This window comes from Electrophorus electricus, chromosome 13, assembly GCF_041902795.1.
Source record: "Electrophorus electricus isolate QZ-2024a chromosome 13, ASM4190279v1, whole genome shotgun sequence".
Classification (NCBI taxonomy): domain Eukaryota; kingdom Metazoa; phylum Chordata; class Actinopteri; order Gymnotiformes; family Gymnotidae; genus Electrophorus; species Electrophorus electricus.
The window spans coordinates 17,627,926-17,641,595 of NC_137509.1; the positions used below are offsets into that span (position 1 = coordinate 17,627,926).

Consider the following 13,670-nt stretch of genomic DNA (forward strand, 5'->3'; position numbering starts at 1 on the left):
AGTAGGTCTATAGGCCATTTACATAAAGCAGTCTTAAGGGAATATAGGAACTTAGTCTTTACTGTTATAACAAACCATCTGCATTGGTTTCAGTAGACCCCAGAAAGCAACTGTGAGCATAAGCAAGCAAGGGTTAAGACTAGCTCCCTTCATCTGAAGCACAGGTGTCGCACAGGCACCTGGTCAACAGCATACCGTGTGATGGTTTTTTGCTCTTTCTTGGTCCTGCTGCCGGCCAGAAAGTCTTTAAGTGTGCAGGTATTCTCCATCCACTCAATCAGCCCAATCCTGCACATCCACCAACCAGGACAAGCCAACAAACCAAAAAATATCTCTGAACACACACGAGCTGACAATGGACCAGTACGACACTTGGTGAAACCATACAGTTAACCAAACAGTAAACCAGCCAAGATGGCTTATACGCATATGCAGGAAGGAATTTGCTATTTAAATAATCATGAGCAAACACTGGTCGCAGAAAGGCTGAGGAGGGAGTTGGGTGGGAAATGGGAGTCCAACCCATGACCTTTCCCATATTAACTGCAGTTTCCTAGGGAACTGTTACTTAGGGAGCAGTGAAAGTGAGTCTGGGGCCGGTCAGGCGCTCACCTGCTGGTTATGGGGACGACCTGGTAGGTGCGCAGCGTTAGGCTGCGCTGGGAACAGGCAGCGTCCTGCTTCAGGATGATGTTCATGACGCCAAAGAGCTGCTGGATGCGCTGGTCCTGCCGGAGGTCCTCCCCGCCCTTCACCAGGAACGGGTGGTCCCGCTCATCATCACCTCGCAAAATTAGGCGCTTCGGCCGACGGATAGAGGTCATGACCTTCACCTTGAGGCGCACAAGTACAGGAGGGTCACGTTCAGCTGGGTAAAGATCGGCCAAGCACGCACGAGCTCGTCCTTGAGGAGGCTCCGCTGAGATGAAGCCACAAGCATTAATCACCGGGAAACCGGCTTAGAAATGGAAACTCGTGTTTACGAGACCAATCTTGGGGTAAAATAAATGTCAAGTCACATTTATTTATATAGCGCTTTGTTAAAATAGATGTCACAAAGCAGCTTTACAAATGTCTGAGTCCAAGCCCCCAGTGAGCAAGCCAAGGATGGCAGAGACAAGGAAAAACTCCCTGTATGGTTTAATGGTGTAAATATGAATCCTTATGTGTTGACTGCTCATGAAATGAACTACTTGCAAATGTCAGTGCCCACTCTGAAATGAACTGTACAAATATGTGCATCAGAAAACTCACGTTGCAAAATAAATACAAAAGGCAAAAAATGTTAAAGACCATAAAGACACACTACTACTTTCAGCGCTACTTTAGCATGAGTGAATGCTGTATGTACTGTCGGTTTGCTTGGGGCCCACGTTCCATATGTACCTACCCTCTCATCAAAGCCTGTGATCTTAGCATGGTACTCAGGCAGAGGCTTGCATCTACCGTCATACTGCCCTGAGGAGAAGAAGCAAACCCACACGTCTTAAAGCATCAGCGCGAGGGACTTGACGTATACCTTCACATTTCTGGAACAGTTAAAGTATCAGTGCTTAAAGTAAAGCACTAGCCAGATGGTATGACTGAATAATGAATCAATACAGTACTGAAACTGTAGAAGCCCAAGAACTAGGATTTAAATAATAAAAAAACCAAAACAACACACATTAAAAACTCTAAAGATTAAGATTTCCAGCATCTGTTTTTCTAAGTTCAAATATAAAGTTTTGTTTTTTTTTGGTGTTTTTGTTTGGGGGGGGTTAGAATTCTATATTTTTCCTCGAGTTGTTCAGGCCTAGTCAACAGTTCTCTCCTGACCTGGCACCTCCAGCTCGTTGCGGAGCGTGTCCACTCTGAAGTTGCTGAGCCAAGGCGAGTACTCCTTCAGATTGCCTGGCTCCTTCTGGAATTCTCTCATTCTGGGAAGCAGCTCATCTACTTTCCTCAGATAGTCCTTGTCTTTCCGCTGCTGAAATATCTTTGCGCCTCCAGGGCCCATCAGCTTCTCCACGTCTTTGGAGAACTCCTTTTACAGCCACAGAGGAGACCAAAGCCGTACTTTGGCAACTGAACACGTTTCACAACATTGGCAACATTGTTGGAGAGAGAGATTAATATATATATATATATATATATTCTTAAACAGGGGTAGTGTGTGAACCTTAATAAATTTCTTCCGGAAGGATCCCAATCCAGGGGCTTTTGGATCACAGAGTGCGCTGCTCAGTTCTTCGCACAGCTGCTTTACCGACTTCTTGTCTACGTTTTGCTTCTCCAGTTCATTCCTGAGGTCTTCCCACAAATCCTGCCAAACAGTGAAGCAACGAGTCAGTGTGTCCAAATGACATGCCAAGTGTCAGCAGTGCACATAAGCACTAGAGTACAGTTTCAGCACTGCATGCTTTTCACATGGGCCAGGTTTATGTTTACAGAAAGGAAGAAATCTGCATTATTTGACAGATTACAAAAGTAAACTTAATTCATGTATAGTCTAACTATACAGGAGAAGAGAATATGGCATTATATTATACTGAATGTATTATATTATTGTAATGATGATTTTTGAAATAAGCCTTAAAAGGAAGTGATTTCATGTCCATCAAGGCTGGTCTATGAACCAAAACTGACTTAAGTTTTAGTCCCCGTTACTGATTCTGTAGACATGGCCCACAGTGACTAGCTGGGAACACTTCCGCTTTATCGGAAACACAATTTGACTCTTTATGTAATGTAGTCAGTGTTGTTACATTATACTGGAAAAATATTATACTAGATTTTTTTTTTCTAAAGAGATTATATAGATATATATTTATCTCAATTCTTTTGTTCAAAACAGTGCAACCTGACCATTCAGTACTGGCTTATCAGGTGTTCAAAACAAAAGAACTGTCTGAGTTAAAATGGAGCAGTGTGTCTCACCGAGCATGTCAACAAAAAAATGGATCCCTCTAGAATGAAACTTTATGAACTGCCTCAGTTCTACACTGATTTGTTTCCTTAAAAGATCTTCAGAAAATTTGGTACCTTGAAGAGCATATCAGGGTTAGTGAGCTGATGAAGAGCATCTACAAACTCCCGAATGACTCCGCCTTTATCTAGCGCCGAGTTCAGCCTAGACACACACACACACACACACACACACACAATTTTCTTCCAAAGTGCTAACATGCTACCAGAATAGATGTCCTAAAGGAAACGGTGTTGCGCATACTTCTCGACAAACTCCCGATTCCTGTGGCCGCGGGCGGACTCCTCAAACGTGTAGCCCTCGCTGCTTATCATGAAGGGGTAGCAGAGTGCCTGAGGGTAGCACTCTGCCATCTCTTCTATTACACACTGAACTGCCACTGCCTCTGGCTTGTCCAGCAGGGCCATCATCTGACTGATCCAGCCAATCAGCTGCCAACAGGGCACGCTCACCACCTATCAAAATTAGAACCCGCCTTAAAAACAAACGCGAACCTCAAATATTATAAAAAAGTATGGACAGTATTTGGGAAGGGTTACAGCCACAATCCCATACTCGAGTATGACCAACACCCCAAGGCATAACCACAACTTCCCCCATGATCTGCCCCACCTCTTTGGCCAGCAGGTCAAGCGTCTCTGCAGGGTAGAGCTCCACCAGCTGCAGGAGGCGGGGGAACCGGAGTCTGGCTTCCTCTGAGTGGAGCTTCAGGGCTCTCAGCATCATTAGCACCACGTCGGCAGGCAAACTCTGGGGCGAAAGCCTGGGGCGACTGCTCCCTGAAACGCACCATCAGCATACACACTTGGTCCGAAACAATGTCGTTCCTCTGCTAAAGGATCTTTGGCCAATCAGCTGGATCAGGACCGCAGCAGATTGCTACGTACTGTAGCAGACAACCTAAGAAGCTTTACCCATCCTCATGTCTATTCGTCCTAAGCAGCAGCCATCCTTCCGCGAACAAATGCTACAGATGCCCCACCCCCCATGTTACCCTCTTCATTTTGTTCATGCTCCCTCAGTCTACGATCGCAGAAGCTGGCGAGAGTCATGTAGGCCTCGGCGATGCCGTCTGTGTCTGCGTGCTTGTGGCTGAACGACTGCTCCTCTTCCTCGGCCCTGCTGGCGGCGGCGTGGAGCAGTTCTAGAGCACGTGCCTGCAGCCTCTCCACCACCTACAGACAGACAGACAGACAGACAGACACACAAGACACAGACACAGACACACAGACACACACACACAGACACACAAGACACAGACACAGACACACAGACACACAGACACAGACACAGACACAGACACACAGACACAGACACACAGACACACAGACACACAGACACACAGACACACAGACACAGACACAGACACACAGACACAGACACACACACGTGGGCTCAGCGTACAGCTGCACTAAGCATCCTTTTTTTTGGAGGTTTTTTGGAGTTTAACCGTCTGACCATCTTACTTCAACGCATGCTCTATTTTTTTTCCCCCAATGACAGAATATAGAATTAGGTTTGTTTCCAACAGTGGATTTTAGCAGCATAAGATATTTTGATCTGAATGCAGGTATTCTTTGTTTATAAAGTGAAATATTAAAATATATGAAATTAAAAACCCCCCACCAAATTAACAGATCGAAAATGTGCTGCTATTTATAAAAAAAAAATTATGAAAATGAACCTTGTCTTCAGTTTTTAGTCAGATGCTTGCAACCAAGTGTGTTGGCTATTACATGTGTGTTCAGATGTGGTCATGTAGATATTCCACACACAATTGGGAAAAAAAGACAATATTACAATGGTTTTCACAATATTTGAGGAGTATTTCAACACAGGGAGTAAAAATAAAACAACAGTATACCTGGTCAATTGTAGAGGCACCGGAAAGATCCAGAACTCTCTGTGCCTTCTCTTCTCCAAGAGCCTCCAGGGCGGAAGGGTTGCGGGCCATGGCACTGGCCAGAAGGTCAAAGGTGGAGCCCCTCAGAATCCTTTGGTCTCTCGACACCCTGCCAGTGGAGGCTTCAGTCGTCTTCTCCGTCTCCTCTACAAATGCCAACGTGCATCAGACAGCGAAAAGATCAACACGATCCGGACGTCCGTACCTCGAGTACTTCGAACCTCAAGTACGGCTCGGCTTGAAACACCACGCCAAGTCTCAGTGAAGACAAGCATGGAGATTATTCTCTGTCCTGGCTCCCAGGTGGTGGAACAAACGTCCACTGGCTGGTTGGATAGCAGACCCATCTGTTTGTGGAATATTTAAATGACCACTGATCCGGTTCCCATGTTGAATAACAAACTCTAGTACTTATTGTAAGGTATTGTTTATTGCACTTATTGTTGTCTGAGATAGAGCTTTATACGCGTTTTGCACTTACATGGATCAATGCTGATACCTAGATTTCAGCAGTATTCTAGTTCAATGGTATCTTGGACTCTAACCTGTTGTACTGGTTAGGATGTATTCTATGAGTAAATGACAGCACTTTTGTAAGTTGCTCTGGATAAGAGCCTCAGTCAAATACCGTAAATGTAAATCAGAATGCGACTAATAACATTACGACTAATAAAGGTTTCGCTACATTATTTGGAGATGCAGAGCTTGACTGGCGTGGGTGGGTTCCTACCCAGCAGTGGCAGGGTCTTGAGCAGAGAGCTGATCTGCTCAGCGGGGCCCAGAGTGGAGCTCCGGCGCTGGGTGAAGCGGGTGAAGCTGTGGACCCAGCGCTGCAGCAGAGTTCTGTCCGTCTTCGCCTCCCTGTGAAGCTCCTTCAGCAGCTTGGTCGACACCGAGAAATTGTTCTGCGACAACGGCAGCGCAGCCAAAAGGGAACATTAGGCTGGACGCCTACCTTGGGGTTCACGGGGCACATGGCACTTAAATGTGCCTTTGTTAAGCGTTCGGACTGCTCATTAGAACTGTGGTGCCATACCTGTTTCCAGGCACTGTCTGCCATGTTCAGTTTCATATTAAACTTGCAGTCCTTCACCAGTGCTGCCAAGGTCTCCATGCTGTCCTGTTCGTCATCATCCACCTCCATACTGGCAGCAGGAGAAGAGCTCAGCTTCTCCCAGATCTTATCCAGGAAGAAACAACTGGACAGACAGAGGAGCTATATCAGATCACACCCACACACAAGATTAGAAACGGCTTGTGCACCTGTTTTATAGGTACAATTTGTGTGTGTACAATCTGTTGCCATGCCACCCCATACCCCGTCCATCAACGCATTCATTTTACGTTAGGCCAAAAGCAAGCAGACTCACCGAGATGTAATGATGTCATCCCACACACTCATTGGGTCGATTTTAACGTCAGGGTAGCGGCTAGTCCATCGCTTAATCACACTTTTCAGAGACGCTACTGAGACTGGCAAAGAGAAGCACAGGATTACAGCTGGGGAGAATATAACCAGCAAGGAGAACTATTCCAAACTCTCCTTAAATACCTACACACACGAACTAAAATGAAATAAAGAGTCTTCTTTAAGATTTAAGCCAAGACTCGTTGGAGGTTACAGGCAACGCGTAAAACTACTAATGCAAAGTAGAAAGCACCTCGGTCACAAGGTTTTACTAGAATCTCACCCTCGCCAGTGATATATTGCAGGAAGTCCTGGATCTCTGTGAGAGGCTGGACAGACTGGAGCATAGTCAGACGACTGGCGCTCAGCAAAGGGTCGATACTGGAGTAGTTCTATACAAGACAACGTAGGGAGGGGAGGGGGGATTGGAGTGGAGCTGTTGGAGCTGTTTTAATCACACATACCGAGGATCGAGACTGTGAGGCTTTTCCATGAATGCGGATTGTTTCAAATTCCCCATATTTAAGGATGTCTGATTTGATTTTTATCATCACTGTAACATAATGCAAGTCTTGCCCTGATATTAAACACTGCCTCTCTCAATAAGCCATTATAAATACCCACACGCCAATGTTTTGCGCCAGTGCTACGCTGGAAACAGACCTGCATGAAGACCTGCATGCAGTTGTTGGCGTAGTATTGGGCTCGATCGTAGTCCTCCTGCAGGACGTAGAGCAGACTGAGCTCCTGGCTGTAGTGGGTCTCCATCACCAGCCTGCGATCCTCCACCTTCATGGCCGCGTCCACAAAGCTGAGCAGGGCCTGGTCCTTGGCGCCCAGCTGCAGCTGCTTCAGCATGCTTCGCACTGCGTGCCGCAGGTACGTCTCCTGAAGGGGCACCGCCGCGACACACGGGTCTCGGGTTAGCGAGCCAGCTTCAGCCTGGCACCACTAAGGCTGGAGGGCGCCGCTTAACGTCTAACCAGCTCGGTCACCACGGTGACCTAGTCTCCACGGTGACTCACCGCGGCTGATGACAGAAAAAGGACTGAAACGTTGCACCTGATAAAATGGGTCATCCCACATCTTGTCCAGGTTAACGGGCGTGCTGTCGTCTATGTTGACCGTGGAACAGTACTGCAGGGACTTCCACTCAGTTAGGTGGTCGTAGGCCTCCAGGGCTGCCATCTCCCAGAAGTCCTTCTCCGTGTCGGTGGGCTCTCCGTCCATCCAGTCCTCTGCGTTCAGTGCCTGAGCCAAAAGGAGCACAGCCCCAGGATTACAGCAACATCAGACATGGAGCTAAACTGTTCCAAGTTTTCCTGCTGAACACGGTCATGTGCCAGAACAAAAGGCAGAGGACTTTGCTTTGATCAAACTGGACGTTTAGGATTCTAGCCATCCTTTCTTGCATGCTCGATATGGCAATACTCCGAAAGGCACCTCGCCTCTAAAATGAGCGACTCGTTTGAGCGACTCGTTTGAGCGACTCGTTTGAGCGACTCGTTTGAGCGACTCGTTTGAGCGACTCGTTACCTCGTTGTAGAGCTTCACTGCCTCGGCGTAGTCGCCTTTTGCTTCCATCTGCAGTGCGGCGCACGTGATGGACTTGGTGCCGACCTTCCCGCCGAAGATGCCCCTCACTGCGTCGTAATCCCCCAAGGACCTGTACAGCCTAAGAGTATGAGCAAAGACAAGTTAGACACTACACGTACAGCGCCTACCGTGTCAAGCCTGCGGTGGACACACCGTCGACCGCAGCTACATGTTCGGGCGAGCTCACTTTGCTAGGTGGATCCAGCGCTCCGTGTCGGGGGGCAGCTCCTTCTTGGCCCGTGCCCGCTTGGAGGGAGGCTCGGCGGGCACACTGCTGGAGTGGAGCAGGCTCTCCTCTAGGAGGAGGATGCCCATAGGCTGCTGCAGGCTGGCCAGGCAACTGGCGCTCACGCTGGCGGGCTTCACGTCCAGGAGGGCGCCATGCTGGTAACACATGTCCTGTGGAGAAAGCCGCACGACGGGCACCGAGGCCCAATGGAACGATGAATAAACGCACCAGCTTCAATTCCAAATCCAAATTTCTGTTCCATTTCCTATACGTGCTGCAATCGCAGCACTACAGTACTACACGGGGCAGTAGCTCAGGCCTTGTGCTTAAACTTTCCGACCCGTACTTCCCACTTACTTGCACACAAGCAATAAACGGGGGGAAGTAGTTGGTGCTCTTGTGCAGGAAGTCGTTCATGTTCTTGAGGAAGTCGTTCATAATGGCCTCCCTCTCTTTAGAAGGCCTGGCTGCCTCCATCTCCGCCAGCACACCCGCAAACAGGGCGCCGAAGAGCTGCCTGGCCAGCGTGGCGTCTTTCTGGGTTTGGCACAATTCACAGGAGGAAGAGGATCTATGAAGACACCCACCAATAAGGTCTGAGTGGCATAACATGCCTGGATGAAGTGTGTGGATCAGCTCGGACCTGTGCCAGGGCCTGTAAGGGGGCGATAAGACTGCTGTGCTGGATCTGAATGTCGGGCAGGTCTCCCACCCTGTAGCTGCGGTACAAGGTCACCTGAGCGTCTCGCCGCAACTTCTCGTCCGCTCTCTTCTCCTGCTCAGTGCAGATGCAAGAGCTTCAGTGCGTGTTTAAATGCCCCAGCCAGCTGAACCACCCCAACCCACAGCCCACTCACTCTACCGCCCACATATTTGGAAATGTCTACTCCTTTCATCAGCATGTGATGTCTACCCTTTCGATCCTTTGCGACTGGATCTCCCTCTTGACGAACTTGATAGTCTCCTTCTCTTTGTCCTTCAGGAACCTTCGCCTCAGCCTCAGGATGTCGGCACGCTTCTCCCGTTCAGCTGGACGGAAGATAGACACGCACACGCTTCAGGCACGCACGCGGAAGACAAGCAGGCGCATGGGCAGTGTGACGGGCACCGACCTGCGCTGCGGCTGTCCGTCTCATCGGCAGGGAGGGCCAGGCGTCCGGAGCCGAAGCGGACGCCCACAGGCCTCCAGGCTGGGGCCCGCTGGGCCCTCCTCCTGTCAAACACCAGCAGGGAGGAGGACGAGTCGGCCGGTGGAGAGTAGTCGGCCAGCGTATCCATGCTACTGCCCGTCAGCCAGTTGTAGGCCGAGCGGCGCCCTGAAAGCACACACCAGCAGACAGATCTGTAGCAAAAAAAGGTTTTACTCCACTGATCGGGTGTGGCATCCGAAATGAATTGAAAAGAAGTGTTAGAAATGAAAATAAACAGTGCAGAAGTTACCGATTATATGTCTGCCCCAGTAACAGCTAACAGTGTGGCTGAGGGGACGTAGAAGATGATTGTAGGTGATTGATGTCTACCTGCGCTGGGCGCCTGGGTCTGGGAGAACTCCAGAGAGGCCTGGGTGGCTCGGATCTGGCCTTTGGTGCCGGCGGGTGGCGTGCCCGCCGCCCCCTGCGTGCCCAACACCTGGCTCACCTGCGTCTCGGTGAACATGGGTGTGAGCACAGTGGAGCGCAGACGCCAGTTGGCGTTGATGGCGTAGTCCTGCAGGACAAAGTCCACAGAGGAAGGAGTGCAGAGACACACACGTGACGCGGGCAGTGTTTGTCTGCACTGCCTTAAGCAACTTAATAAATACAACAAAGCAGAGAAATTATTACAATTAATTGCTTGTAATGATCTAGACTTAGGATTACTGCTTCTGCATTAGGTACATAGTCTTCTAGTACTTCCGGCAAACGTGGAAATTCCCATGCTTGTCGTCACGGTGACTGGTAGGCAAGGAGACCGCCTTGAGCGCTTACCTGAAACTTGCACTCAGACAACGGGAACTCGAACATGTTGCGTGTGTAGTCTGGACTCTGGCTGGTCATTTCCAGCAGCAGGTCTGTGGCCAGGCTGAGGAAGCGCTCCTCGATGCGGGCCGTGTACAGAGAGGCCAGGACCGTGCGCATGCGCTCCAGAGTGGAGGTTGGCAGGCGCCGCTTGTGGCTCCAGAAGTTCCGCACGTGCAGCCTGAGGGGAAAAGGCACGGGATTAACGGACCCGCTCGGGAACCCAAACTTGGAACCTCCGAGGGGGGGTCAGGCCCGGGACTGGGACGGACCAGCTCGGCGAACGATGTGCTGGGAAGGTCCTGGAAAAGGTACTCACTGTAAGCCCTCGTTTTCATCAGCCAGCCCTTGGAGGAGGGTGTCCTTAGCCACACTGAGCACCTTCGTAGATGTGCTGTCCGCCTGGCTCTCCGCATCACTGCGAACACACAGCTACGGGATCAGCTCGACACTTAACCATCTCCTCCATTCCTGCTCTTACATGTCAACCCCTCCACACATTTTGAAGTCAACCGGGCAATTCTAGCTACCAGCGTCCGGCACCTTAAAACCCACAGCACCTGCAGATGTACCTGAGGAACTGGGGGATAACACTAAGCGGGTAAGCAATTCAGTAGAAATGAACCCAGCTGGAGTAAAACTACTGGGGTTAAAAATCAGAGAGCAACAGCAGAACAGGAAAGGGAAAAAAAAGAAAGAAAAAGATTATGACTGGATAGATGAATAATTGGACAGATGGACGGATATTAATGATTGGATGCAGAGATGGGGCACCTGTAGTTGTCCTGGATCCACATGAGCACATCGTACATCTTCTCCCTGCACACGGGGGACGGGTGCGAGACGAAGGTGCAGACCGAATCCAAGAGCTCCTGCAGCTCGTCGGGCTTCAGCAAGGCCAGGATCTTGTGCACGATGTCCAGACACACCCGCTGCCTCGCCTCGTCTCTGGAAACGTGGCAGGGCAGTGGCGTAACGCTCGAGGGATTCTTGGACATTTGGGGGACTCAGGATGTTACAGGAAGTAATGAGGTGCTCTGAACGCATGTGGGCGTAAGCTCCGCACACACACCTGTGCTCCATGAGCTGGGTGAAGCCCTTGGTCTTGAGGTGCAGGAAAATGTCGGGGATGACATCGGCACGGCTCAGCACACACTCTAGACAGTGAGTCTTCAGCATGCCATGCAGCTTCGGCAGCAGGTAAAAAACAGGATTCACAAACCTGGTTTTGGTGCAAACATACACACACACATACTGTCAGAAAATCCGCACAGCCAGCGGCTAAAGACAACCTGGGCAGTAACGCATGCCTTACCCATCCATCAGAGGTGGGAAGTGCTTGGCCACTTTGCTCAGACAAACGACAAATTTGTCATCTAGGGCCTTCTTATTCAACTCCGTCAGCTTGGCCACGGCTGCAGTGAACAGCGGCTCCTCATTTTGCTATGCAAAAACAAATGTCCGAAAATTAAAAAACAAACAAAAAAAAAACCGAGAAATGTTAGCACAGTAATTATAAATATCTGTGTAAACATACGCTCTCCCTGTTAGTCATGTAGTTTAGGGTTAAGCCGACAATCTCTGCTGCTGCAGAGTAGACCTCTCTATATCTGATGAAGGACAGGTTGTTGGCCAGAGACTGGAAGTACCTGCAGAAACAGATTGGAGAACTGATGACTGAGTTAAAGGTTTCTTGGGCTTGGGGAACAACTCAAAACGTTCACGCAGCAAAAAAAGGGAAAACTGAGCCTTCCGGGACCGTCCCGTACAAGAAGAGTGTCACTGAGGACAGGAGCATGTACCTGCTGTGGTCAACGCCACAGGCTGGGTCATAAGGGGGGAGGCCGTTGGCCAGTACGATACCCAAGAGCTGCAAGCCTATAGAGTTGTCTTTGCTGTTGGGATCTGTTCCAGAAAAGCGCTCGAAGATTAGTCTGCACAATGAAAGAGAAAACCGCAGAGAACACGCTTACAGTCTTGCAAACAAAATAAAAAAGTGATCATCTAGAGGAAGGAGGTCTGATGTTTTTAAACTATGAACGGTTTGTGGGCAGACATGACCGGAACACTTACTCGTGAATACCTGCACACTACAATGACTGAAGAAGAGTGTAAAAATGAGAACTTTGAAGTGTTCGCTGTGAGGCAACGAAGATCTGGAGAGAAAAGTCGAAACGAGACAACGCAAAACGAAACCCTTTGCGACTATTCCGGTGGTCGTTCCTTACTCGTAGGGGACGTGCAGACAGTCCTTCCAGCATTCCACCATGGTGCGGATCATTTCCAGGTTATGTCTGAACACGGGCCTTTTCACATGGAAGCAGTTCTTCATCAGAAACTCCAGTAGACGATTGGCCAGGACCTCATCTCGGGTGTTACCCTGAAGAGTCATACAAGAAGCACAGGGATTACTTTAGGCTAAAAGGAAGATAAAGGAGGTACTAAAGTAATACGTCTAGACTTCCCCTAACAGCTGCACATTATACTCACTTAATGAACTAGCTACCATTTAAGCCGGGGGGGGGGGGGAATAAAATAAATCACTAATACGTGGTATCTGTACTGAGCCTCTAAACCTTTAATTAAAATGTCAGGTATTTCTGAACGGACATCACAAACTTGGATGCAAAACAAGTTTGTAAGTGTCACGATATTAGATGTGCACAGTAATTTACAGGTTCTGGCAGAAAACTACAAATCTGAACTTTGGTTCATTAAGTACAATAAATATGCTGATTTACTCACCCCCCCCCACCCCCCACCCACACACCTTTGGAGTGGCTATGCTGGTCCATGAGAGTACAGTAACCACTATGTCAACCACCATAAAGTGGATCCCATCTCCGCCGTTGTTTCCAGAGACCACCAGCTGTAAGAGTGGTCCCAGCCACTGTCTGGCATACGGGCGGAAAACCTGCAGAGCGATGCACACCGTCAAAAGAGCAGGAGCAACTGAATCACCAGCGACCGATAACCTCAGCTCTGCAGACCATGTAATGAGCTGATGCCCAAAAGAAAAAGCCTGTTCACCTCCTCTGTGTTGATGAGGAGTTTGGTGATGAAAAGTCGGATGTTCAGAGGAGTGGACGGATTAGCCAGCTTCCCGTGCAGGAACTTCATCCAGGGAGGAAGGTCAGTGGGAATCGTGCCCTTAAAAAAACAACAACAAAAAAACAAAAGCCCTGACAAAACTGTTAACTGTTTAGGTGTACATTGCCATGACTACACACCCCATTTTAGGGACTGCCACATTTAAGTGGTGAGAACAGGTGTTACAAAGCAACAAACTGATGTTAAAATGTGTCTGACGCACTTCCTGGACTTTAGGGGTGATGTTGTGCCGCTGCATGTGGCAGAACAGAGCAGTCATGGTGACCATGCACTCGTGCTGGTTGAGCTCGTCCATCTCCAGATCAACGGTCTCGTCCGGCGACGAGACCTCCACGCGCTCCTAACGGCAGTCAGGGGAGAGAACAGGCGCGTTTAGGTGCCACACGCACACAGGCCTGTGCGCTGGCACCTGTGAAAGCATCTGCACTCTGGTTTTGACAGACACGAAACACAAAAAA

The 13,670-nt window shown here is 49.3% G+C and overlaps 1 protein-coding gene across 4 annotated transcripts in view; it reads right to left on the bottom strand.

The window, feature by feature from the left end:
- The window catches only part of prkdc (protein kinase, DNA-activated, catalytic subunit), a 31,484-nt gene that overhangs the window by 2,611 nt on the left and 15,203 nt on the right, over positions 1 to 13,670 (bottom strand). For 2 of the 4 annotated variants that reach the window (XM_081695270.1, XM_027019390.3), the window contains exons 47-80: positions 13,415 to 13,552; positions 13,132 to 13,251; positions 12,872 to 13,015; positions 12,330 to 12,481; positions 11,904 to 12,035; positions 11,639 to 11,750; positions 11,417 to 11,544; positions 11,174 to 11,323; positions 10,876 to 11,049; positions 10,421 to 10,519; positions 10,072 to 10,282; positions 9,625 to 9,811; positions 9,217 to 9,420; positions 9,018 to 9,133; positions 8,748 to 8,879; positions 8,462 to 8,641; positions 8,063 to 8,274; positions 7,816 to 7,954; positions 7,342 to 7,530; positions 6,943 to 7,167; positions 6,563 to 6,671; positions 6,242 to 6,344; positions 5,908 to 6,070; positions 5,602 to 5,776; positions 4,833 to 5,017; positions 3,963 to 4,143; positions 3,581 to 3,747; positions 3,212 to 3,423; positions 3,025 to 3,112; positions 2,162 to 2,305; positions 1,819 to 2,026; positions 1,391 to 1,458; positions 613 to 833; positions 196 to 288 (exon numbers count right to left, since the gene is read on the bottom strand). In XM_081695270.1, coding sequence (XP_081551396.1) covers positions 196 to 288; positions 613 to 833; positions 1,391 to 1,458; positions 1,819 to 2,026; positions 2,162 to 2,305; positions 3,025 to 3,112; positions 3,212 to 3,423; positions 3,581 to 3,747; positions 3,963 to 4,143; positions 4,833 to 5,017; positions 5,602 to 5,776; positions 5,908 to 6,070; positions 6,242 to 6,344; positions 6,563 to 6,671; positions 6,943 to 7,167; positions 7,342 to 7,530; positions 7,816 to 7,954; positions 8,063 to 8,274; positions 8,462 to 8,641; positions 8,748 to 8,879; positions 9,018 to 9,133; positions 9,217 to 9,420; positions 9,625 to 9,811; positions 10,072 to 10,282; positions 10,421 to 10,519; positions 10,876 to 11,049; positions 11,174 to 11,323; positions 11,417 to 11,544; positions 11,639 to 11,750; positions 11,904 to 12,035; positions 12,330 to 12,481; positions 12,872 to 13,015; positions 13,132 to 13,251; positions 13,415 to 13,552 — 5,261 coding nt within the window. The other 2 variants (XR_014116033.1, XM_081695271.1) reach the window with 2 other exon arrangements.